Genomic DNA, 22,115 nt, shown 5'->3' with positions numbered 1-22,115 from the left:
TCGAATAGGTAAGGCATGGAAACAACCTAAGTGTGCATTGATGAATGAATAGATAATAAAAATGTTGTGTATGCATACAGTAAAATGTTATTCAGTCATAACAGAGAAGGGAATCTTGTCATTTATAACAATGTGGATACATTTTTTGAGCATTATGTTAGCTGAAATAAGACAGAAAAAGCCAAATACTATATAATCTCACATGTGGGATCTAGAAAAACTAACACATAGACACATGTGGTTTGCAGAGGTAGGGAGTGAGGGGTGAGAAAAATGGTTTGGAAACAAAACCAACTAGTTCTGCCTGGATCAAGGAGCTGCCATGAGTCTGAGTGGGCAACCATGATTGTGAGTGGGCAGGATTCCTGGTGAGCCTGAGCTGGTGGGGGAGCCTGAGGTTCTAGGCCCTGGTGTTTCTCTCATCCCATTGCTTCCATTATTTCTTCCCTTTTGTTGTGCAGTGATAATAAGAGTAACAGTGACAATAACTTGCATTTGTTGACAATTTTCTCTGTACACATCTTTACCTGTTCTTTACACAGGTAAATATTAAATCTCCATGTATGTGGGGAGGGTACAATGATTATCCCCAATTTACAGACAAGCAAACTGAGGCAAAGAGAGGAGGCATACTTTCATTAATGTCAGAGAGCTAGTTGGTGGCACAGCTAGACTTTGAACCCACACCACCAAGCTCCAGTGTGTAAGCTCTCAGCACTCTACCTACTGATCATGAAAACCTGATTGTCCACTTGCTTCCTCCTTCCCTGCCCTGCCCCCTCTCTCTTATCCTTCATAAAGTGCTCCTGTGCTGCTCTCGGGGACGAGGGCTCTGAATGCCCCACAGCCTCCCCCCGCAATCTCTATATGCCCTCCACCCCCTCAAGCCTCTGTACCATCACAAGTCTCCATGGGGTTGGTGACAGTCTCTCCAGATGAAGAGCTGAATCCTGGAAAGCAGCGACAGGCAGTGGCGTTGACACATGTGGAGTGTGGAGGGCACCAGTGAGCACAGGCTGTGGGGGCAGAGGCTGTGGGGGCAGATGTTGTGAAGTCAGAGGCTGTGGTGGCAGAGGTTGTGGGGATGTGGTCAGAAGGCCCAAGCAATGGAGGGAGCCAGTTGTTAGCTGGAGGTTCAAGAGTAGAGGTTGGGGGAGAGAGACAGTGTTCATTAGAAGTGGAAGAACTCCAAAAGAATCTGAACATATAAAGAAAAAGAAATAGATTTTCACATTCTAGAGGACCATCTCTGAGCCTCACTTGCAAAACATCCTCTATTCTCCCCTTGTTGATGAGAGGACCCACACCCTGGCATGCACTCCCTGTCTTCCATCACTAACACCCCTGGCTGGGCAGACTCACCTCTAGCATTCTCATCTGCAGGTCCCAATGTCAACAGCAGCAGCACCAGGAATCCTGGGGCAGAAAGACAGAGAAGTGACAAGGAGAGGAGAGTTGAGCTCTAATTTCAAGCGTACCTTGAGAGCTTGGCCATTGCCTCCTTAGTAGGTGGCTCTGGCCTTGCATCTCATAGCTTTTTAGCAGCTTCCCCAAGGCTCCTGTGGCTTACTTGCAATGGAATACTTAGCCTTCTCTCTCCATCCCAGCCTTTTCCTTGTGGAACCTCAGGTGGCACAAATATGGGGACAGAATACAATGGTGTGCCAACTAAGATGGGGATACACACTGAGAAAAGTGTCTTTAGGCACTTTTGTTGTGTCAGGAACATACAGTGCACTCACACAAACCTAGATGGTCCAGCCTAAGCTATGTGGCACAGCCTACTGCTCTCAGGCTACAACACTTCTACACTAAATAATACAGGCAACAATGGTTAGTATTTGTGTGTCTCAACAGATGTACTCATGGAAAAGGTATGGCAAAGTATGACATAAAAGATTAAAAATATGGTACATCTGGATAGGATACTTACCATGGGTGGAGCCTGCAGGGCTGGAAGTTGCTTTGGATGAGTCAGTGAGTGAGTGGTGAGTGAATGTGTAGGCCTGGGGCATCACTGCTCACTACTGCAGACTTACAAACACTGTATGACTTTAGGCTGCACCACATTGATAAAATTTCTTTTCTTTCTTTCATAATAAATTAACCTTAGCTTACTATAACTTTTTTACTTCATTAAATCTTTCTGACTTCTCTGTAATAACACTTAGCTTAAAACACAAATTGTACAGCTGTACAAAAATATTTTCTTTCTTTATATATTTCTTATATAAACTTTTTTCTATTTAAATAATTTTTTTTTATTTTAAACTTTTTGTTAAAAACTCAGACACAAACACACACACATTAGTTTAGGCCTGCACAGGATCAGGATCATCAACATCACTGCCTCCACTTCCACATCTCCCCCCACTGGGAGGTCTTCAGGGGCAATAACACACATGGAGTTGTCCTCTCCTAGGATAACAGTGTCTTGAGGAAACCCTCCTGAAGGACCTGCCTGAGGCTCTTCTGGAGGAGGTGTCACTCTGTTCAGAAATATGTTCACAGTGGTTTGCTTGGTTTGTTTCTTTCTTTTTTTCATCACGGATTTGCTTGTAAGCAGAAACTGCACCATGAACTTTCCTCTCTATCAGTGAAAGCCTTTTGGTCTTGGGGGTTCATGTTTTCAACGACTTTGAAAAGCTTGTCGAGATCTGTAAAAACTTCTGCTAAATGCTTCTATGGAAATCTTCTTTGGGGTTCTTCTTTTTCTTCTCCTTCCACTTCCTTCTCTCTTGACTCTTCCTCAGCTCTGCATTCCTGTTCCAGTTCCCCACACCCCTCATTAGTCAGTTCTTGGAACCCACCTCTAGGAGCTCTGAGCTCCCTCATGTCCTCCTCTTCCACACCCAGCTTAAGTTGTTTGCCATCTCATTCACAGCCTTGTTGATTTCTGCAGTCTCCTCATCCTTGGTAAGTCCTTCGAAGTCATACAGGAACCTCTTGATGTCTTCTTTCAGATGCCATTCATATGCTCCTTAGTGACATCACCCCAAGACCATGCCAGGTTCTCGATGCAGTCACAGGTATTGTCACCCTTCTACAATTGCGTCTGTGTCTCCTTAGTGTCTTCCTCAGTTGCAGCAATAACTTGGGCAAAGTTCCTCTCAGGCAGCAAGGCTTAAAAGCTGCTGTAACTCCTTTATCCATTGGTTAAATTAAAGAAGTGGTGTTGGGAGACAAAATACCACATTAATATTAGGAAGAAGATCACCATTAAAAGGAATACCATATTTTACCATGTATAATGTGTACTTTTTTGTCCAAATTTATGAGGGAAAAATAAGGATGCACATGGGTACATGGGTAGTATTAATTCCATATCTATATAAATGTTTTTAATTCTTTTACTTATGTTTATGCATTAACAGTGTAACTCTAGAAAGCAATAAGGATATCCTTATGCAAAATGATACCCTGGAATGCAATAATTGCTTTTGTTTCTAAATATAAATAAATACAAAATTGAATTAAAAATTTTAAATGAAAGCCCTGGCTGGCATAGCTCAGTGGATTGAGCACGGGCTGGGAGCCAAAGTGTCCCAGGTTCAATTCCCAGCCAGGGTACATGCCTGGGTTGCAGGCCATGGCCCCCAGCAACCGCACATTGATGTTTCTCTCTCTCTCTCTCTATCTCCCTCCCTTCCCTCTCTAAAAATAAATAAATAAAATCTTTAAAAAATTTTAAGTGAAAGACATTTTCCTGGAAGTTTGGGCCAAAACATGAGTGTGCATTTTACATGGGAAAGCATTGTCCAGGAGCACTATCAACAATAAGAAAAATCTTCAATTCTATTACTATTTTAGTACTATTCTCCTAACATACTCCTCCATTTCACTGGCATAGCAATTTATGAAGGAGTCATGGAAGAGGAGCTGGGTCATCCATGACTTCTTACTGCCCTGCAGTGCCCTGGCAGTGTGTGCTGACTGCTGTGCTGGAAGGCCCTGGGGTCCTCCCACTGCCAGGTCACACAGGGCTTCCATTGGCAGCCTGCAGCATGGCCCCCAAGCATGACCTTTCTCCTGTCCTCAAACCTTGAGCCCTGACCTGGACTTGCTCTCATTATGGATAAATGTCCTTTCAGGTAACCATTTCCAGAATAGGGAGGTTTCATCTGTTTTGCATATTTGATCTGGTAGGTAATTTTCTTCCACAGTCAGTTTATCTGGAGTCTCTAAAACATTCTTCAGCTGCCTTCACATCAGCACTCAGACTCAACACTCACTTCCACATCACACAATGATTCTGGAAGCACTTAAACCACTTAGAACTGGCAGTAAATTTAATACTGTAGCCAAGCCCAGCCTTTTCTTTCAACATTGCAAACAAAGTTTTTGCTTTGTCCATGAACATCAGAGTTCTATGAGAGATACAATTTTTGTTTGGTCTTCAAACCAAGTCTTTAGAAGTTTCTTTGTGTTTGATATAGGCCCTTCTTGAATTTTTGTTAGTCTTGTTGCCTTCGATGAAGCAGATCCTTTGACAGCCTCCTATCACATTGTTCTTGCCCTTTAAGATCATAGCCATGGTGGATGGGGACATGCCTGACTGTTGAGCAAGAACCAACACTGATTTTCAACATTCCTAGTCCTTATTGACTTTTAATTTCATCTCCAGAACTGTCACTCAAGGTGACCTCTTACTGCCAGCATGAGCAGTGAATCCTCTATAACTAGGGGCCATGTTGAACAAAACAACATGGGACTGAATCAAGCACAGATCCACTGATGCAATGAGGGGACTGTGAACATGAGATGTATGAGGCTGCTGCTGGCATAACACAGCATGCTGTTTTAGAGCAAACATTTTCTTATAAATAGAAAGAGTACACTCTAGAATAATAATAAAAACTATAGATTAGTAAATATGTAACTAGAAACAGTTGTTTATTATCACTATCAGGTATCATGTACTTATATAATGGCACGTGCTATACTTTTACATGGCTTCAGTGCAGTAGGTTTGTTTACACCATCACCACAAACAGGTGAGTAATGTGTCACTCTGTGGTGTTACCACAAGCTACTATGTCACTAAGTGACAGGAACTTTTTCGCTCCATTATAATCTTATGGGACCACCATCATATGTGTGGTCATACTTAAATGTATGACAGAGACTGCTGACAGGGACACATCCTAGGAACTTTCAACTTTCCCAGTGGAGGGAATAAATCTTGAAGAAGAAAGTCGTCAGACTGGTGTGTCTTTGCCCAGACCCAGGTTCTTGTTCTTTGGCAATGGCACAGATCTGCTTCGTGAAAGCCCCACTCTACTCTCTCTTCTCCAGTGAGTAGGTGCCTTTTCTTTCCTTATTCACATGGAGGCATCACCCTGTGGGTGAATGTGTGGCCTCGATGCTGCATTGTCTAGAAGTGGCCAAAAGTGGCCTAAGTCTCAGCACCTGTCAGCCCTGTGACCCTCAGCTTACCTGGGCAGGTTCCAGGTAGGATGGGAACATTGTGGCCACCTTAGTCCTAGCCTGAGGATTTAGACAAAGGCCAAGGTGGGTCTTCCTGGAACCAAGTGCAGGAGAAATGCTGTGTTCCCAGAGCAATACCCATCTTGACTCCCAGTGATGGCCTGTGTCCTGCCTCCCCCAGGGAAGCTGATCTCTGCCTAAATTCTGGAAATCCCAGAGACTCTGGGAGGCAGAGCTCTCCCATCCATGGAACTGGACCAAAAACCACTCTTGACATAGGTCCCTCAAAGGCCTTACAAGACGGGTATGGAGAGTGACCAATGAGCCAGACAGGTGAGGGCCATTAAGACCCTGAGTGAGTGTGAGGCTGGAATGAACATGGGGGTTGACATCTGATCCTGCAGCCTTGGGATTGTAAAGGTGCTTTTCTGATCACTACAAAAATATCCTCTGGACTGGCAGGAAGTGGTGAGAATCTACATCTGAGCAAGACCAGCCTTGGGTGAGGGCTGGATGGCTTTAAGGGACAGCATGTGCTTGTGGGAAGGGGTGGCAGGCATTGCTGTCATCTCAGCCTATGGCCTCTCATCAGGGATGCAGTCCTGTGCGCCTTGCTGAAGTGAGGCATATCCTTCATCTCTGTCCCTGTGTCATCTAGGTCATCATGGGGCCTGGGTTGACTTCATGGGAGAGGGTCCAGCCTGGGGCAATGACACTTTCTCTTTCTGTTTAGCCCAGATGGGAGCATCTTCCATTCATCTTACTCTTGAGTGTATGTGGGGGGATCCATGTCACCCTGCAACCCCTGACATAACATCCTCCTGGGTCCCACTCATTTGTGTTGCTCACAGGCCCATGAGCTGCATTGTTGGGAAGTTCAGGGGAAATAACTGGAGGCTTAGCAGCAAAGAGCCAGGTCAGGGAGGCAGGAGGTATTTTCTCCAGGTGGGGCTGCTGGCCAGGGGCAAGGCATCCTGAATAAGTGGGACCCCTCACCCCCCAGCCAATCTCTCTACTCTCACATTTCTGCATGGGGTTCCTGGGTTCATCATGGTCCCTCGGTCTGAGAGGGCTCTTTGCATGACCAAGCCCATGGGGGTTCCAGTCAGGGGAGCTCTAGTTCTGACAGTCACTGATGAAGAAGAGGATGAACATTGTGTTGAAAGGCAGTGCACTGTAAGTTCTAGAACTATCTTGAATTCCACCCCCTTCTTTGTTTTACCAAAATAAGATGCATGTGGCAAGGGGGATGTTCCAAAATTGTGGAATTGGCACTCTGTGTGAGGTGTGAAGCCTTGGGGTCGGGACACTAGGCAGATGCCCAGGATGGCTCTCTGATGCCTGGGGAAAGTGGAGTGAGTGGCCCTGAACACCACAGATGGGGAAACAGAAGATGCAGTGGGCTTCTTACCTTCACATGTGTTCTCACTCTCCTTCCTGAACCCTGCCTCAGAAACAGGCCCATATCCTGGGCTACACATGCAGTAGCTCTCCTCTCTGTTCATGCACTCTGCATACATTCCACAGGACGCTGTTGAGTTTGGTACACATTCACTGATGCCTGGAACACAACAAGGTAAAGTATTACCTCCAAAAGGCACGAGTTTACACAGGGCAGAAATCCTGGCCTCAAGTGTGACAGCCATGGGGACAGAGCAGAACTAGCTTTTAGGTGGTACTCCTGGGGCTGGGCTGGTCAGAACCAGCTGCTCCAGAGCCCACTAACCTCTGCTCATCTCTGCTGTCTGGCTGCCCTGAGGGCACCTAGACTCAAACACTCTGCTGTGTCATGATGGGGTGGGGAGGAGGGCTGCATCCCCTTCGCAGGCCTTGAGGAGTACATGGAACCACTGACTCAGCTCCAAACAGCACCACTGGGGACTTAGGGGTAGGCTCTAGTCAGTATGACAATGGCATTGAAGTTCTTCTTTGATGCTGAGATAATGGGGGGAGTCATGGCTGAGGTATCTCCAGGTTGACATCATCATTCACACCTGAGGCTAGAGCCAAGTGGTTGAGTCCTTGCCCATTGATGGCTTCCATCCCACAGTGGTTCAAGTACACCCCACACTCCTCGCCAGGCACTCACTCAGCTCCTAATGTCGGACCTTTTCCAGATGCCCCAAGGTGTCTCTGGGGGTGGCATGCTACTCCTACCCCTTATCAGAACCCATTGTAGATGTGTATGAGGAAGTGGCACAAAACTGCTCACAACAGTGCTTCTGGCATCTTACCCCCCTGTTCTCTAAACACGAGAGAGACAGATGCCAATGACCCAGTTTCCCACTGAATAGCTCAGAGACCCCCAGAGCAGAGGCTGCACACTATTGGCTTAAACAACAACAGCTTAGGAAGAATCAGCAACACAAGAATAAATCAAAATGAAAGGAAGAATGTATGGTCCTGTACATTCCAATCAGGGGACCAAAGACTTCTTTTTTTAACTTTCCTTTTTTTTAGTTTAAAATATTTTTTTATTGTTCAAGTACAGTTGCCTCCATTTTCTCCCCACCCATCTCCCCTACCCCACTAATTCCCACCTCCCACCCTCAATCTTGCCCCCCTTTGGCTTTGTCTATGGGTCCTTTATACATGTTCCTTGATGACCTTTCCCCTTCTTTCCCTTGAGAACCCCCTCCCACCTCCCCTCTGGTTACTGTCAGCTTCTTGTTTATTTCAAAATCTCTGGTTCTATTTTGCTTGCTTGTTTGTTTTGTTGATTAAGTTCCACTTAAGTTGAGATCATACCAAAGACTTTTAGAGCCTGAAAGGACTCACAGTGTCATGATGAGTCAGGGTAGGCTACTGGTCTCCCCAGATCAGAGTTCTCTTCTCTGTACCTGCATGTTTCCCTTCTAAGGGCCAAGACCCAGCTGTGGGTGTCAGCATGAGCACATGAGAGGAAGCAGGTGGATAGACATCTGAGGGATTCATGTTTAGTCCCTACGTGGGTAACAGGACTTCCTCTTCTGTGTTCAGGTGGTGGCAATGGCTGGAGATCTGTCTTAAATGTTGATTGGATGGGGTGGAGTTGACTGGAGGAGAGCTGAGAATAAGGTGTATGGAATGGGAGGACACGAAGATGGGAAATTCCTCAACCTGACAGATGCCCAGGTCAAGAGCTGAATCTGGGGTTGTGGTGGAATTGACATATAATGTTTCGAGGGGTCCATGAAGCATGGGTGTTGGGACTAAGGCAGAGTGAATGGTGACCATAGTTAAAGACTCAAGGAATGGATGAAGCCAGCCACCAGCCAGGGGTCCATAGTAGAGAAGGGGAAGGAAGTGAAGAGATGGCTGCCATTGGAAGAGAAAATGGCACAAAACTCTGGGCATGGAGGGAGGAAGAAACAGCTACTCTTATCTCCAGACCATCTCTGTTCCTCACTTGCAGTAAAAGCCTCCTTTCTTTCACTGGTTCTTGAGAATCCCCCTACCCCAGCATGACTCCCCAGATTATGTCACTAATGGGATGCCTGGGAGACTCACCTCCAGAGTTCAGGGGTGCTGCTCCTGGTGTCAACAGCAGCAGTGCCAAGAGTCCTGGGGCAGAAAGACAGAGAGATGACAAAGTGGAGGACAGTCGAGTTCCAGTATCAATCCCTATCAACACAACCATTGCCCCTTTAGTATGGGTTTGGCCCTGCAGTCCACAGCTCCCAGCAGCTCCTGGAGGCCCCTGAACTTACTGGAAATGGAAGAATAGGCCTTTCTCCTCCATGTGCCAAGCCTCCCTGAGGAGTCACTAACATATACAGTCCTCACGGAATGCCAGATGTTACAGGTGAGGGGACAAAAAGCATACAGATGGCTGGTAACAGGGTCATATCTCCTAGACACTCCACTATCTCCCAGTGGAGGTGCTACATCTTAAAGGAGAAAGTCTTCAGATTGATGTGCCTTTGCCTAGACCCAGGTTCTATGTTCTCTGACAATGACAGAAATCTGCATTGAGGATTTCTCTTCCAGGATCACTTCTCCTGTTTACCACAGAGTTTCAGAATATACAAAAATAGCATAGGTATTGAAGTCATACAGCCTGAAGTTTGAGTCCTCAAAGGATGATGAGCAGGGCATTGAGCCCTGGTATTGAGAGAGGAGAACTGATGAGAGGTGAGGAGTGAGAACTAAGGTGCCTGTAGGTAGAGCCACTACCTCCTGGGTCAGTGGCCTCTCCATTACAGCACCATGGCTTCTATGCCTCCTTCCATATGAGCTCCTGGCCCCCATGTCATGCATGGGGGCCCAGCCCTTGTTTGCCCTCTGTGGTGTGAAAGCCATGACAGGTACAAAGGAATGAAATGTTCCTTGTAGGCAGTGAACAGACCACTTATTAGAGCCTGTGCCCATTTTTGTGAGCCATGAACCTCATGAAAGTCTTTTTAGGTCTGTGTGTCTTTCCAGAATTTTCCCAAAACATGCCCAGCATTAAAACAATAATAATGTTCCAAATTCAGATGATAAGAAATGTGGCTATTTTTATAAAAATCAGGAAACAAATTATAACTAATGAAGACAATATGTAAAGAACACCTAACTTACTAGGTAACATGTAAATGTTAAAGGAAATAAACACCAATGAGAATTCAGCTGATCTCACTGACACTGGTTTTTACTCTTTCACTGTTATTGCCCTTTAAATCATTCCATGACCCACACAGAGCCAATAGGCTAAAGGATGATATTTTTCTTAGTGTAGTAGAGTTTTCAGATAATTTTGTTGTTTATTCTTCTGAAAAAAAATAATGTAAGTAGTATTATAGTTAATTTTATGTTCCAATTTGGCTAGGCCATAGCACACAGATAATTGTTTAAACCCTAGTGTAGATAGATGTTGCTGTGAAGGTTTATTTTCCTTTTAGATGAGATTAACAGTTAAATCAGTAGACTGTGAAGAAAGCATATCACCCTCCAAAATCTGGGTGGGTTTCATCCAATCAGTGGTGGAGAAAAAAGATTGGCCTTTCTTGAGGAAGAGGTAATTCAGCTTCCAGACTGCCTTTGGACTTGAATTCAGCTGTGAAAGTCTTCCCTGGGCTCCCAGCCTGCCATCCTGTCCTACAGATTTAGTTAACCAATGGTTTTAAATGCATGGGGATATAATGTGAAGCATAGTGATTTAAATCCATACCCCCTCCACCTTATTGGCTGTTTCTCTGGTGAACTGCACTAATACAGGTAGTAAAATCAGAACTCTCTTTTACACCCTCACCTTCCCCTAGGAGTGACTTTCACTGACTTTTCCTTTGAGAGTTAATACAAATGAGCTAATACCCTTCATACAGTTTCTCTCTTTTGTTTTCTATAAAAACAGAGGGAAAACAAGCTAGATATGAAGAACAGGGAATATTTTCAAACTGGGTAGAGAGTTCCCAGATAGCTTTAACTCTCTACTGTTACTGTTATAATTTTACCTACCTGGCAGCAGCCTTAGACATCTGTTTCTCATGGTGCAGACACAGCCACAGAGGACGTCTGATCTTGGTCTGTGTGTGTGTTAAAAACACTCCCTGTTTTAAGTATGTGTTGTGCCCTGGAGGAGGTGGCTTAGGAAACTTCTGGTCTGGGTGTTTTCCTCCCCAAATCTGCCCAATAATTAACTTCTCAGAGACACCACTTCCTCTTTTTAAGGATTTGCTTAGTAACAAGTATTTGTACTGGAAGCCTCCTTGCCGGTGATTTTAAATGCTTTTACATAGGAAGATGTGCGACTCTGCACTCCAAGACTTCCCCAAATGAAGAATCACTTTACTTCACTTTATGCCCACATGAGGACATGAGGTCAGAGTGAACAGTATTATCTATTTATTCAACTAGTAGACTTTAAAAAAATTTTAATTGTTGTTCAAGTATGGTTTTCTGCCTTTTACCCCCATCCCAGCCCACCCCCAGTCCTCCCCACCTCCCTCCCATTTCCACCTCCCCCCTTGTTTTTGTCCATGTGTCCTTTATACTTGTTCCTGTAAACCCTTTACCTTTCCCCCTGAAATTTCCTCCCCTCTCCCCTCAGGTCACTGTCAATCTGCTCTGAAGTTCAGTGTCTTTGGTTACATTTTGCTTGTTTGTTTGTTTTGTTGATTGGGTTCCTGTGAAAGGTGATATCATATGGTATTTGTCCTTAACTTCCTGGCTTGTTTCACTTAGCATAATGCTTTCCAGCTCCACCCATGTTGTTGCAAAGGGTAGGAGCTCCTTCTTTCTTTCTGCTGCATAGAATTCCATTGTGTAAATGTATCATAGTTTTTTTTTTACTTTCTTTTTTTAAATTTTATTTTAATCATTGTTCAAGTACAGTTTTCTCCCTTTTTCTCCCATTCCAGCCCACCCACCCATCCCTCCCCACTTCCCTACCATTGCCACCCTCCCCCTCATTTTTGTCCCTGTGTCCTTTAAATTTGTTCCTGTAAACCCTTCCCATTCCCCCCTGAAATTCCCTCTTCTCTCCCCTCTGGTCACTGTCAGCCTGTCCTCTATTTCAGTGTCTTTGGTTATATTTTGCTTGTTTCTTTGTTTTGTTGTTTAGGTTCCTGTTAAAGGTGAGATCATGTGGTATTTGTCTTTCACTGCCTGGCTTATTTTGTTTAGCATAATGCTTTCCAGCTCCATCCATGCTGTTGCAAAGGGTAGGAGCTCCTTCTTTCTTTCTGCTGCATAGAATTCCATTGTGTAAATGTACCATAGTTTTTTGATCCATTCATTTACTGAAGGGCATCTAGGTTGCTTCCAACACTTGGCTATTGTAAATTGTGCTGCTATGAACATTGGGGTGATAGGTTCTTTTGGATTGGTGTTTCAGGCCTCATAGCATATAATTCTAACAGTGGAATCTCTGGGTCATTAGGCAGATCTATTTTTAGTTTTCTGAGAAAATTCCATACTGTTTTCCATAGTGGTTGTACTAGTCTGCAATCCCACCAACAGTGACCTAGGGTTCCCTTTTCTCCACAACCTCTCCAACACTTGTTGTCTGTTGCTTTGTTTGTGATGGCCATTCTGACCGGTGTGAAGTGGTATCTCATTGTGGTTTTATTTTGCATCTCTCTGATAGCTAGCGATACTGAGCATCTTATCATGTGTGTCTAGATCCTCGGCTTGTCCTCCTTGGAGAAGTGTCTGTTCAAGTCCTTTGCCCATTTTTTAATTGGGTTGCTTGTCTTCTTAGAGTGGAGTTGTGTAAGTTCTTTATATATTTTGGAGATTAAACCCTTGTCTGAGGTATCATTGGCAAATATGTTTTCCCATACAGTTGGTTCTCTTTTTATTTTAATACTCTTTTCTTTAGCTGTGCAGAAGCTTTTTATTTTGATGAGATCTCATTTGTTTATTCTTTCATTTATGTTCCTTCCTCTGGGGGACATATCAGTAAAAATGTTGCTGCATGCAATATCTGAGATTTTTCTGCCTATGTTCTCCTCTAGGATTTTAATGGTGTCATGGCTTATATTTACATCTTTTATCCACCTTGAACTTATTTTTGTGTATGGTGTAAATTGGTGCTCGAGTTTCATTTTTTTGGATGTAGTTGTCCAGTTCTCCCAACACCATTTGTTGAAGAGGCTATTTTTACTTCATTTTATGCTGCTGCCCTCTTTGTTGAATATTAATTGACTATAGAGACTTGGGCTTATTTCTGGGCTCTCTGTTCTGTTCCATTGGTCCAGGTGCCTGTTTTTATGCCAGTACCAGGCTGTTTTGATTACAGTGGTCTTGTAATACAGTTTGGTACCAGGTACTGTGATCCCTCCTACTTTGCTCTTCTTTCTCAAAATTTCAGCAGCTATTTGGGGTCATTTATTATTCTATACAAATTATTGGAGTGTTTGTTCTATGTCTGTGCAGTATGCCATTGGTACTTTAATAGATATTGCATTGAATCTATAAATTGCTCTTGGTAGTATGGACATTTTGATTATGTTAATTCTTCCAATCTATGAACATGGTATACATTTCCATTTGTTTGTGTCTTCCTTGATTTCTTTCTTCAGTGTTGTGTAATTTTCTGCATACAGGTCTTTTACCGTCTTGGTTAGGTTTATTCCTAGGTATTTTAATTTTCTTTTTGCTATATTGAATGGGTTTTTTTCTTGATTTCTGCTTCTGCTGTTTCATTGTTGGTATACAAAAATATTATTTCTTTGACTTCTGGATATTGACTTTGTATCCCGCCTTTTGCCAAATTCATTTATTAGGTTGAGCAGTTTTTTGGTGGAGTCTATAAGATTTTCTATGTACACTATTATGTCATCTGCAAACAATGACAGTTTTACTTCTCCTTTCCAATTTGGGTGCCTTTTATTACTTTTTTCTTGTCTGATCACTTTGGCTAGATTTACCAATACTATGGTGAATACAAGTGGTGAAAGCAGACCCCTTTGTCCTGTTCTTGATCTTAGGGGGGAAGCTTTTAGCTTTCACCTTTGAGTATGGTGTTGGCTGTAGGTTTCTCATATATGGTTTTTATTATGTGGAGGTGTACCCCTTCTATTTCCACTTTGCTTAAGTATTTTTTATCATAAATGGGTACTGTACCTTATTAAATGCTTTTCCCACATCTATTGATATGGTCATGTGATTTTTGTCTTTCCTTTTGTCTATGTGATGTATTACATGTATTGACTTTTGAAGATTGTACCATCCTTGCATCCCTGGGATGAATCCTACTTGGTCATGGTGTATGAACTCTTTGATGTAATGCTGGATGCCATTTGCCTATATTTTTGTTGAGGATTTTAGCATCTATATTCATCAGCGATATTTTTGAAGATCCCATACTTCTCAGAGGAATCCAACTGGCTGCTTAAATATCCCTCCAGTGTTTCAGCCCCAACCTGTGCATGCCTGGCCAGCCCTCTCACATCTCCATCACATTCCCTACCAGTCAGATTGTGCTGAAACTGATTCTTCTGTCTGTCTGAGCTTATAGCTTCTTTCTTGCCATTGCTCCATTGTTTGTTCTGGTTGTTTGCTTCTCCACAATTTTGTTGTAATTCCATGTTGGTCTTGGGAGGAGGTTAGTGTACTTTCCACTCACTCCTCCACCATCTTTGAACTCTTGTTTACATTTTTAATTACCCAGTAGGAAGATGTTGAGACTCTCAATGAAAGCTTCAAAGGCCATGAATAAGCTGTGGAAACAGGAAAGTCTTGGCTCCAGTTCAAGGAATTACATAGGTATTGTCCCAAAGAGCTGTGTAAACTGGAGAAAGAGAAATCTGGTGATGGAAGATAAGTGTGGCATGACAAAAATGAAGTTGTTAAAATTGGTGTAATTTTAAAGTTGTTAAAATCTGGCTGGTGTAGCTGAGTGGATTGAGCACGGGCTTGTGAACCAAAGGATTGCTGGTTCGATTTCCATTCAGGGCACATGCCTGGGTTGTGGGTCAGGGCCCGCCACCTGCAGTAGAGGGCACACAAGTGGCAACCACACATTGATGTTTTGCTCTCTCTCTTTCTCCTTCCCTTCCCCTCTCTATAAAAATAAATAAATAAAACCTTTTTTAGAAAAGGTGCAATAAATGCTTTAGATGGAACACTAGGAATTATAGTATGAGTAGGAGGGAAAAGGTCCCTTCAGATGTCAGAGGTAATTGGGTCCTGACTCATCAGACTTCATCACTCAGGTGTAACCTAAGGACAGTTGTGTGGGCAGGTGACTGTGTCCAGAGGGCAGACTTACCTTCCATCTCAGCATTGATGAGGCATGTTTTGATGAAGGATTTACTCTGCAGCTGACAGCTAGATTCTCCCACACCAACAAAGAGAAGTGACAGGAAAGATGAATTAGGAAGAGAGTAAAGAAGAGAGAACAAATCTACCTCCCATCTGGGTTGCCAAATGATATCTGGCCAGGGACAGGGTCCAGGTAGGTTCGCCTCAGGCCCACCAGTAGTGTGTGGTTTCTCGACTTCATGCTGGAAATGGCAGGAAACATTTCACAACATGAGACCAGGTGATTTTGAGAGTATTTCTATTAAAGTTGGGGACAGTGAAACAAAGGAAAGGCTTAGGACAGAAGAAGCAGTAGGGGGAGAGCCTAAGTAGGGCAGCTTTGGCTATCTAGAAATGTTATAGGAAAGAAGTGGGCCAAGTTGTGCTGCATGAATTCACTGAGAAGTAAAAGTCACAGTGACAGAAGTGAGTGAAGGTAGGGCTACTGTTAGTTTGTTGGGAAGTCAGAAAAGTGGGCCTTGGAGCCAGGGTCAGGTGGTAAGCCAAGGACAAGCTGCTTCTGCCTGCCACTCCCCTGATTGCCAGTCTCATGGGGACTCTTAGAGTTTAGGAGAGGGAAAACAGGGATATCAGGCATGGCATGCTTCAGCAAAAGTGTGCTGTGGGTCCTTTGTCTTGAGACTTTTTATCTTTCCTGAGCCAGTGAAAATCCTAGAGGAGGTTGCAGGTAAAGTCCTTTTTAAAAATTTTTATTTTATTGATTATGCTATTCCAGTTGTCCCATTTCCTCCTCTTATTCCCCTCCACTCTGCACACCCTTCCCACTCACATTCCCTCCCACACCTTAGTTCATGTCCATGGGTCATACATATAAGTTCTTTAGCTTCTCTGTTTCCTATACTATTCTTAACCTTTCCCTGTCTATGTTGGACCTACCATTTATGCCACTTGTTCCCTGTATGTTTTCCACCATTCTCTCTCCCAGCCCCTCTGATAACTCTCCATGTGATCTCCATTTCTGTGATTCTGTTTCTGTTCTAGCCATTTGCTTAGTTTGTTTTTGTTTTTACATTCAGTTGTTGATAGCTGTGAATTTGTTGTCATTTTACTGTTCATATTTTTTAACTTTTCCTTTTTCTTAGATAAGTCCCTTTAACATTTTATATAAAAGGGCTTGGTAATGATGAACTCCTTTATTAACTTGACCTTATCTGGGAAGCACTTTATCTGCCCTTTCATTCTAAATGAAAGCTTTGCTGGATAGAGTAATCTTGGATGTAGGTCCTTGCTTTTCTTGACTTGGAATACTTCTTTCCAGTCCCTTCTTGCCTGCAAAGTTCCTTTTGAGAAATCAGCTGGTAGTCTTATGGGAACTCCTTTGTAGGTAACTGTTTTTCTCTTTTAGGATTCTCTCCTTCTCTTTAATCTTGGGTAATGTCATTATGATGTGCCTTGGTGTGTGCTTCCTTGTGTTCAACTTCTTTGGGACTCCCTGAGCTTCCTGGACTTCCTGGAAGTCTATTTCCTTTGCTAGATTGGGGAAGTTCTCCTTCATTATTTTTTCAAATAAGTTTCGATTTCTTCTGCTCCTCTTCTTCTGGCACCCCTATGATTAGGATGTTGGAACATTTAAAGTTGTCCTGAAGGTTCCCAAGCCTCTCCTCATTTTTTTTTGAATTCTTGTTTCTTCATTCTGTTCTGTTTGAAAGTTTATTTCTTCCTTTTTCTCCAAACTGTTGATTGGAGTCCCGGTTGCCTTCTTGTCACTATTGGTTCCCTGTATATTTTCCTTTATTTCACTTTTCATAGTCATCACTTTTTCCTCTATTTTGTGACCATACTCAACCATTTCTGTGAGCATCCTGATTACCAGTGTTTTGATCTGTGCATCTGATAGGTTGGCTATCTCCTCATCACTTAGCTGTGATTTTGTGGAGCTTTTATCTGTTCTTTCATTTGGGCCATATTTTTTTGTCTCATTGGAGTACCTGTTACATAGCTAGGGGTGGAGCCTTAGTTATTCACCAGGATGGGGCAACCCAGGTTACTGCGTGGTGGTACTATATTTGGGGGAGGGGTCAGAGAGGAAAAAATGTGCTTGCTGTGTTCTTTGTTGCCTTTGTCACTTCCTCTGCTACCCACAAGCAAATTGCCCCCCCACCCCCTTCTGATTCCCAGGTGGGTGGGGTTTTGTACATTCTAGGATCCAGTGGTCTCTCCATGCACTCTCATGTGAGGATGGGAGTTTCTCCCACTGGCATGTCAACACCCACAGTTTTTTCCAGTAAGAGGTTCTGAGGATTTATTTCCCTGCATTGGAACCCTGGTTGCATGGTCTGTCTCACTTCCCAGTTTTCCTCCTGTTTTATCCTCACATGAATGTGGTACTGCCTGCTCTGCCAGCCACTCCCTCTCCCGGGTCTGCCCATCGCCACGTAGCCCATGCTACGCAGTCCACCAGCAGTCCACCAGCTGCTGCCTTGTGTGCATCCTTTCAGCCCTGGCTGCCTGTCTCTGCCCCTTCTACTGGTCTGGATGAATGTTTCTTCTTTAACTCCTTGGTTGTTGTACTCCCATACAGTTCAACTTTCTGTCAATTCTGGATGTTTTTTGTTTTTAAATTTGTTGTTGTCTTTCTTTTGGTTGTGTGAGGAGGCACAGTGTGTCTAGCTGTTTCTCATGTTGGCTGGAAGTCAGGTGAGGTTCTTAACAGAATATTTATTAGCTTTCCAGGTATGTCCTTCAATATGTTGATTCATCAAAATGTGTGTATAGAGGGGTTGGGGTTACTTTCTAATAGTTATTAGTTTTATTTTCTAATTAGTTTTATTTTCAAAGGAGTTCACTGAAGAGGGACCAGGACTGAGGCTGGTGTGCCAGGGATGGTCTGGAGTGTGCAAAGCATTTGCTTCTAAGTGTCCTTGGTTAGTGGAGATAAAAACTTTATGATTTACTAGCTGGTTGTAAGTTGCTCAAATTGTTTGTCCTTGTTTACTTTCATTTTGTCTCAGTTTCTCTTATTCCACTTATGAAGGAATTTCCCTAGCTGTGTACTGCCACATGTTAACACTTCCCTGACCCTCCATCTCTCTGTCCAGTGCTATGTATCTTGCTGGTTGTGTTGGAAGATCAACCCCAGAACACCAGAGGTGAGTCTGCTGGGAGTAACTCAGTCCATAGCCAGAGTTCCAACCCCCACCTGCACTGCTCAGCACAGGCAGGAGAAAGGCCTGTTGCAGGGGAAGCTCAGGGTTGCCTCTGCCAACACTCCTCCCCAGCCCCTGTCTCAGCCCTCATCTTGTGACCATTGTGTCCTCCCCCAGAGCCTTTGCCTCTATTGCCTGTGTTTGCTGGTACCCGCCTCACTCCTTGTGTGTCAATGCCACCCCTTTTGCTGTCTTATGGGATTCATCTCTTCCTTTGTGGAGATTATCACCAATCCGTTAGAGACCTGTGATGGTATTCAGGCTTTGGGGGTGGAGGGCCCCGATGGAGACATGAATGGTGGTTTGGGGCCTCAGCCTTTATCTTCAAACTGTCATCAAGGACAGAAAAAAGAGAAAGGAAAGGATACAAATGTGAAAAATGAGAAGTGAATAAATGTGGCTTCCTAAAGAGAGAGGAGCTAGGTCTCTACAAGTCTGGAATCTGTGCCTAGTTTACCCTTCCAGGACTGAAGAAGGGGATGCAGAGCTTCCTCCTTTCTGGGAGGAACAGGTGAACAGGGAAGGGGCTTCAGGCATCTGTAGGGGCAGATGGGGCCAGCAGTGGTCAGGCAAAAGCCAGAAGTTGCCCAGAGAGAGGGGGTTAGTGCAGAATTCAGAGACGGGAGGAGGAGGTTTGGTCCAGGATCCTGGAGGACTCTGAGCAAGGTCCACAGGCCCACCTGGCTGAAGAGAGAAGAGCCTGAATCGATGGTCCCAGCCCCCTCCCTTCAGCCCTTCATGCAGAAGGGAGATGGCAGAGCCACCTGGTGGGAGGGAAGGGGGCACCTGCACCCACACCTGCCTGGAGCCCAGTGGGATAGCTTCTTCCACCTCACTGCTGGTCCACAGGGGTCTCTGTGGGTGGATGTTATGCCCCAAATATGTAGGCTGGCCAGAGGGCAGAGGAAATTGGAAAAACTTCCCCATCTCCAGGTGAACACTGTGTGTGTTTGAGGGGTGGAGAGTGAACTGATCTTTAGCCCCCATTTGCCTGTTTGGCTGAACACCCTTGTGCAGTGACACCCTGCACAACTGCCCCTGGTGGCCGTGGATCGCGCTTGGTGTGCCTGGACTGAGTCAAGCCCTGCAGCACAGGTGGTGGTTGTGGGGAGTGAGGAGATGTGCTGCTGTGTGAGAAAGGGGCCAGGGCTGAGAGCAAGGCCTGGAGCTGCTGGGCAGAGACACGGTTGAACAAGAGTGAGGGGGACTTCAAGGGAGAGAGCAGCCTGCTGGTTTGGATCAGGACCTGCCGTCTGACCACACAGCTTTGTGACAGGCTCAGCTGGGCCGTCTGCCCACCTAGGCATTCCCTCCTTTGCCCACCCGAGGGCCTGTCTACTCATGTCATGGCCCACGAGGCCTACTTTGAGCAGGACCCAGGCCACTTCCTCGGCCGCTCGCTCCACTTTCTCCGAGCATCAATGGGCCATCCCAGGCACCTACCTGGTCTCCCAGCCTCTGTGAACCCTGGGGCTCAGAACCCTGTACAGAGCCCATTTCCAGAAGTTTGGAATGTCTGTGAAGGTTCAGAGTTCAGACCCCACACACACTCCAAAGACCACAGTGACACCCACAGGATCCCAGCAGAATGAATGCTGACAGGTGTCCTGCTGTCTTGGCATCAGTTCTTTGGAGGCTAAATGGGAGAAGGCCTGAGGGGGTCCTGAGGAAGGAGCCAGGGTATCCAGGGGAAGGCTCCTGGGGAACCCAAGCAGCAGCTAATCATTAACTGAGATGAAGGTATTTCAATACCTGACATGTGTACATCTGTGCGGGGCTCACCTGCTACAGGTCAGGCCTCTGCACACTTCCCATAGACCCTGAGTCCACCACACAGGGACCTGCAGTCACTAGGTGTCTTCACCTCCAGCCAAAGGGTAGGGATCGGGAGACTCACCAGAGGAAGGGGCAGGACGAGGAGAGGAGAGGGAAACCTGATCTGGCTGGGACAGGCAGGGCCTGACCCCCTCTTCATGTCCCCACATGCGAAAGAGTACACCTCCAGGGAGCATTAGTGTGACAACTGCACCTTCTACATGAACACTCTTGGCTCATATGTTTGCCACTGCCTCCCAGGCAGGGTGCCCAAACCTGGATTTCCACATAAACAATGGACTCCCCAGTGTGAAGGTAGCTGGCCTGACCCTAGACCCCACCTCAAATACACACAGACACTCTCACTTAAGGAGCCTCTGTTCTGTCCCCTGCAGAGATCTCCTTCCCCACCTGGGCCCTTACCCCCAGAATCAAGAGCCAGGTGAGCAACTCCAGCAGGGACTGTTTCCCCCAATCCCATGCTGCTCCGCCACCACAGGTGAGGTTCTCTGACCGCTCGTCTCCTCTCTCCCAGAGTCTCTCCTGCTTCTGTGAAATAGTCCAGGATCTGGGCAGAGACTTCAGGCCTGCTTCAGCCAAGGACACCATCAAGGTAAGGGCTGGAACTGGAGGGGACCCCAGGACAGTGAGGGGCTGGCTGGGGATGCTTCCAGGTGAGTGGAGGTAGCCCAAGCAAGGGCTTCTGATCAGAGAAACATGTGTGGCTGTGTGCACAGCATATACATCCCATCGATATCCCCATCACACAAACACAGATGTACACATACTCGGTGGTTCCTGGGTCCCCCAATGGCTGGAACAGGGCTTTTGCACGCACACTCACACTCATGAGGGATCTAATGGCTACAGAATGGAGCAAGGGAGAATTTTGCCTCCAGAGCTGAGCCACAAAGGTTCCAACTGTCCCCTTCCCCCACACCTTTCTGCTGTGACCTCAGGCAAATGACTCCCCCTGTGTGGGGCTCAGTCTCCTACTTCATGCAGCCAGTTTGAAGGGTTAAGTGAACTAAGAGAGAACTCAGAGATGCATGCCCGGCATATAGTTAGCATTAGACGTAAGTTTTAGCATATTCGTATAGACTGGCAGAAATATATGAGCCCCTTATGTCAGTTTAAATTTTCCAGTAGCCTTATTTTTTTTAAAGGTACAATAAACAGCTGAAATTAATGTGAAGGTTGCATTAACTCAATATATCCAAAATATTACCACTTAAACGTGGCACCACACGTGGTTCATGGTGACCGTCCTAGACAGCGCAGACTGAGAAAAAGTCCCTGGTAGAACATCAGGGACTGATCAATGTTAAGAGCTATTGTTTCAGGTGCTCACAGGCATCCACTCATCCCCCTACTTGTCTTCTGGCTACTGCCGTGTCTCGATGATTCCCCCGTGCCTGTCCCCCAGGCACCCTGGGTGGTTCCCTGGTGTGTCCCCTCATAAGGGAGTGAGATCAGGTTTTGGGAGGTTCCTGTGGTGCAGTGACCCAGCAGCTGTCACCCTTCCCCTCCAGAATGTCATCAAGGCATTGGATGAGCTACTGGAAGTCCCTGGGGACCTGGAGGTCCTCACCCTGCCTGCCCAGCAGGTGGCCACCAACCTGCTGTTATACCTGGAAGAAGTCCTGAGGACTCTGGCCAAGACCATACCTGAACTCTCCTTCAACTACCATTTCCCTTGGGACACAGGTGAGGTATCTTCCTGCCTCATATCAGCCCTGGGACCTACCCTGCAACTGGAGCCCCCAGTCACTGCCTCTCGCCCCTCAGAGCTGTCCCTGGTGATCCAGGAGCAAGGGAATAGAACCATCACCCTGGGCCAGAGCCACGCACGGATGCAGCTGAAGTGGGCTGAGGCAGTTGGCATTGGGGAGCCGGGTAACAGCGGGGAACCAGAGGGGGCACCAGGGAGAGGGAAGAAGAGCTGGGTGTGGCTAGGGGTGAGGTCCCAAATATGTAACAATTGAAAATGCCTAATGT

At 45.5% G+C, this 22,115-nt stretch overlaps 2 protein-coding genes across 6 annotated transcripts in view; one reads left to right on the top strand and one right to left on the bottom strand.

The window, feature by feature from the left end:
* The window catches only part of LOC123828261 (adhesion G protein-coupled receptor E2-like), a 37,422-nt gene extending 26,442 nt beyond the window's left edge, over positions 1–10,980 (bottom strand). For 4 of the 5 annotated variants that reach the window (XM_045853068.1, XM_045853070.1, XM_045853069.1 and 1 more), the window contains exons 1-5: positions 10,846–10,980; positions 8,917–8,970; positions 6,839–6,988; positions 1,363–1,416; positions 897–1,127 (exon numbers count right to left, since the gene is read on the bottom strand). In XM_045853068.1, coding sequence (XP_045709024.1) covers positions 897–1,127; positions 1,363–1,416; positions 6,839–6,988; positions 8,917–8,970; positions 10,846–10,876 — 520 coding nt within the window. In that variant the 5' untranslated portion in view covers positions 10,877–10,980. The remainder of the gene's footprint in view (positions 1–896; positions 1,128–1,362; positions 1,417–6,838; positions 6,989–8,916; positions 8,971–10,845) is intronic. The other variant, XM_045853072.1, reaches the window with a different exon arrangement.
* Positions 10,981–19,648: 8,668 nt separating this feature from the next.
* On the top strand, positions 19,649–22,102 carry LOC123828543 (adhesion G protein-coupled receptor E5-like). Its single transcript, XM_045853590.1, has 4 exons — positions 19,649–19,786; positions 20,653–20,730; positions 21,650–21,824; positions 21,906–22,102. The coding sequence occupies exons 1-4, from the start codon at positions 19,649–19,651 to the stop codon at positions 22,100–22,102; spliced, it is 588 nt and encodes a 195-aa protein (XP_045709546.1).
* The last annotated feature ends 13 nt before the right edge of the window (positions 22,103–22,115 follow it).

This window comes from Phyllostomus hastatus, unplaced genomic scaffold, assembly GCF_019186645.2.
Source record: "Phyllostomus hastatus isolate PE091 unplaced genomic scaffold, TTU_PhHast_1.1 phas_contig_98, whole genome shotgun sequence".
Lineage (NCBI taxonomy): Eukaryota > Metazoa > Chordata > Mammalia > Chiroptera > Phyllostomidae > Phyllostomus > Phyllostomus hastatus.
This window is presented reverse-complemented; position numbering and strand designations above follow the sequence as displayed.